This window comes from Galeopterus variegatus, unplaced genomic scaffold (assembly GCF_000696425.1).
Source record: "Galeopterus variegatus unplaced genomic scaffold, G_variegatus-3.0.2 Scaffold12181, whole genome shotgun sequence".
Classification (NCBI taxonomy): domain Eukaryota; kingdom Metazoa; phylum Chordata; class Mammalia; order Dermoptera; family Cynocephalidae; genus Galeopterus; species Galeopterus variegatus.
Window position 1 is genome coordinate 1 of NW_007738292.1, and position 3,816 is coordinate 3,816.

Genomic DNA, 3,816 nt, shown 5'->3' on the forward strand with positions numbered 1-3,816 from the left:
CAAAAGCAGAAGAAGGATTATGAGAGGAGAAATATAAAATGACAATCTGCACCTCTATTACGTGTGAATTCTTATACTGATCAATTTCAGAAAATAGCACTTATGGGGCCGGCCCGTGGCTCACTCGGGAGAGTGTGGTGCTGATAACACCAAGGCCCCGGGTTCAGATCCCATATAGGGATGGTCGGTTCGCTCGCTGGCTGAGCGTGGTGCTGACAACACCAAGTCAAGGGTTAAGATCCCCTTACCGGTCATCTTTTAAAAAAAAAAAAGAAAATAGCACTTATGGAAGTTGAGGATCTAGAAATTGATTCCCATAAACATTAGCCTTAGCCAGGTGCATGTTATGTTTCTTGGAAGGTACCCAGAAGTATGTGTACCCCAGTTCAAAAACTACTGCACTCACTAAGTTTACCTATGTAAGCTAGACGGATAAGGGGTGCGTTCCCCACCTTTACTCTCGTGTACAGTTCTATCATTGGAGCTTCTTTTCTGTACAGGCCTATTCTGTAAAACCTATATGTATGAAGAGATCTTACCTTATCCTGGATGGATCTCGGCCATCCTCACTTGGCTATTTTTCTCCAACCTGAAAGACCTTCAGAAAACTAAGGTGTGCAAACTTTTTAGGGTTTCTGTAATTTGACTTCTAAATTCTTTATATTGTTGCCACAGCTCAGTAATACTGACTGTAGATTTTAATTCCTTATATTGTTGCCACAGCTCAGTAATACTGACTGTAGATTTGTTGGTTCCTTTCTAGTTCTGTATCCAGAGATTTATCAACTCTATGATCAAACTAGGTAAGTGCCACATTTGTTTCCTGCTTTGTCTTCTGCTGGAGAGTGTAAGGAAATGGAATACCCACACTTTCTCTGAGTGTTCAAGAAGAACACCTTCTAATTCTCTGTTGCAATCAGAGCTCTATTTCCAATATTAACCTTCAGGCCAACTATATAAAATGGTGAAGTAAACCTAGCTGGAAGGTCTTTGGCAGCATTCTATAAATCTCTCTCCATTTTAGCATGTTTGCCCCACCCCCCATCCCATTTTCTATTCTTCCTCCTCTGCTGTCAGCACTCCCTCACTTTACGTGCCTCTGCTTATTAAAATTCTACCACCACACTGTGGCTGATTTCAGCCTAAGTGCTTGGAGGAAGGCATTCTGAATACAGATCTTACTAAATTGTGAATGACTGACAGCTCTCCCAAGAGTATTTGCAATTTAAAAAGTTTGTTAACATAAGCAAGCTTAAATGGATAGAGTTTTGGATGAAATGAAAAAGTAAAATTTGGGAGAAATACAGTGAATTAGAGTAGTCTCTCCAGAGTCTCTTAAATCTTTCCCATGACAAAAGCTACCATCCACTTCACTTCTGCAAGGCATCGGATCTTGGGCCAACTGAACCTGGGTCAAGTCCAGGAAAAGTTTTAAGTGTATTCTTGGCAGACATCCCACCTCCTTTTCCGAGCCTTCCTGCCTCATCCTAGCAACTCCTCCCTCTCCCCAAGCACCTATTATGTGCGAGGGTGCTTCAAAAATTCGTGGAAAAAAGAAAAAGTTCATGGAAAGATTTGTATTATCTTTTAATTCTACTTTTCTGCAAACTTTTTGAAGTACCTTTATATCATGCCCCTCATTCTCACATTCTCAACTGGCTCTCTAATCCTTTAAAGACAATATTTCCATTTGCTTTTCGGGTTTGTTTTGCATCTTTATGGTTTTTTATTATTCAATATATCTTTTCGCATGAACAAAAATCTTTCTGCTCTTGTCATAAAATATATGTTCAAAGAATTAGGGTCTTTAAAAATTTTTTTCCTGATGTTTTGATCTTTTCCTATTTTTCCTTCCTGATGAACATTTCTGTAATTTGACTTCTAAATTCTTTATATTGTTGCCACAGCTCAGTAATACTGACTATAGATTGGTTGGTTCCTTTCTAGTTCTGTATCCAGAGGTTTATCAACTCTATGATCAAACTAGGTAAGTGCCACATTTGTTTCCTGCTTTGTCTTCTGCTGGAGAGTGTAAGGAAATGGAATACCCACACTTTCTCTGAGTGTTCAAGAAGAACACCTTCTAATTCTCTGTTGCAATCAGAGCTCTATTTCCAATATTAACCTTCAGGCCAACTATATAAAATGGTGAAGTAAACCTAGCTGGAAGGTCTTTGGCAGCATTCTATAAATCTCTCTCCATTTTAGCATGTTGCTTGCCCCACCCCCCATCCCATGTTCTGTTCTTCCTCCTCTGCTGTCAGCACTCCCTCACTTTACGTGCCTCTGCTTATTAAAATTCTACCACCACACTGTGGCTGATTTCAGCCTAAGTGCTTGGAGGAAGGCATTCTGAATACAGATCTTACTAAATTGTGAATGACTGACAGCTCTCCCAAGAGTATTTGCAATTTAAAAAGTTTGTTAACATAAGCAAGCTTAAATGGATAGAGTTTTGGATGAAATGAAAAAGTAAAATTTGGGAGAAATACAGTGAATTAGAGTAGTCTCTCCAGAGTCTCTTAAATCTTTCCCATGACAAAAGCTACCATCCACTTCACTTCTGCAAGGCATCGGATCTTGGGCCAACTGAACCTGGGTCAAGTCCAGGAAAAGTTTTAAGTGTATTCTTGGCAGACATCCCACCTCCCTTTCAGAGCCTTCCTGCCTCATCCTAGCAACTCCTCCCTCTCCCCAAGCACCTATTATGTGCGAGGGTGCTTCAAAAATTCGAGGGTGCTTCAAAAATTCATTCATGGAAAAAAGAAAAAGTTCGTGGAAAGATTTGTATTATCTTTTAATTCTACTTTTCTGCAAACTTTTTGAAGTACCTTTATATCATGCCCCTCACTCTCACATTCTCAACTGGCTCTCTAATCCTTTAAAGACAATATTTCCATTTGCTTTTCGATTTTTTTGTTGTTGTTGCATCTTTATGGTTTTTTATTATTCAATATATCTTTTCGCATGAACATAAATCTTTCTGCTCTTGTCATAAAATATATGTTCAAAGAATTAGGGTCTTTTAAAATTTTTTTCCTGATGTTTTGATCTTTTCCTATTTTTCCTTCCTGATTAACATCTTTCTTGATCAGCCATAAAGTCATCTTCATCCATCTTTTCTTATTGGGTTTGAAGCTACAGGAGCATTGTTCCCTCACTTGCTACTTCTCACTTGCTACAATGTGTTTTTTAACAAATAATTTTCTAGGCCTACTTTAGAAAGTATTAATCAAGTCCATGAAACACACCCACTGTCTTTACATCCCTGAAAAAAATAAAATTCCCAAAAGAGGCCATTGAGAACCACGAACTCTCCTCCAGTTAATTCATAATCTGTATATAATGTGACAATACACTGTGTAAACATTGTGAAATACAGTAATGCAATATAACCAATAATCTTAAAGGAGAAAATCAGCTCTGCTGATTCCTATCACAAAACGTTCTGCATTACATGACATGATCTTCCTAAAAAGTGTACTTCTAGTGATTTATTTGGACTATGGTCTGAATCTAACAAGTGTTCTTACAAGACCAGCATTTATATGGAAGAAATATCTTTNTCTATATATGCTGACCTGGGAAGATCTACGTGATATAGTAAATGGGAAAAAGCAGCAAAGTGCAGACTAGTAAATGTAATGTAATACTGTTTGTGTATTTGGGGCAGGGGGTCATATACCAGGGTACTTCAGAAAGTTCATGGAAATATAGGATTAAAAGATAATATGAATCTTTTCATGAATTTTTCAAATTACCCTCATACATATATGTTGTTAAGGCTCTGGGTACTAAAGTTTTCTTCTACATTGA

At 37.9% G+C, this 3,816-nt stretch overlaps 1 protein-coding gene across 5 annotated transcripts in view; it reads left to right on the forward strand.

The window, feature by feature from the left end:
• The first annotated feature begins 503 nt into the window (after nucleotides 1-503).
• Nucleotides 504-3,816, forward strand: part of LOC103610972 (N-acetylneuraminate lyase-like) — a 27,889-nt gene continuing 24,576 nt past the window's right edge. For 4 of the 5 annotated variants that reach the window (XR_552259.1, XR_552261.1, XR_552260.1 and 1 more), the window contains exons 1-2: nucleotides 504-613; nucleotides 1,948-1,987. Coding sequence is in view for 2 of the 5 variants with exons in the window: in XM_008595021.1 (XP_008593243.1) it covers nucleotides 521-613; nucleotides 1,948-1,987 (133 nt within the window). In the remaining 3 variants the exon portion in view is untranslated. Of the gene's footprint in view, nucleotides 614-763; nucleotides 804-1,947; nucleotides 1,988-3,816 lie in introns of all 5 variants that reach the window. The other variant, XM_008595022.1, reaches the window with a different exon arrangement.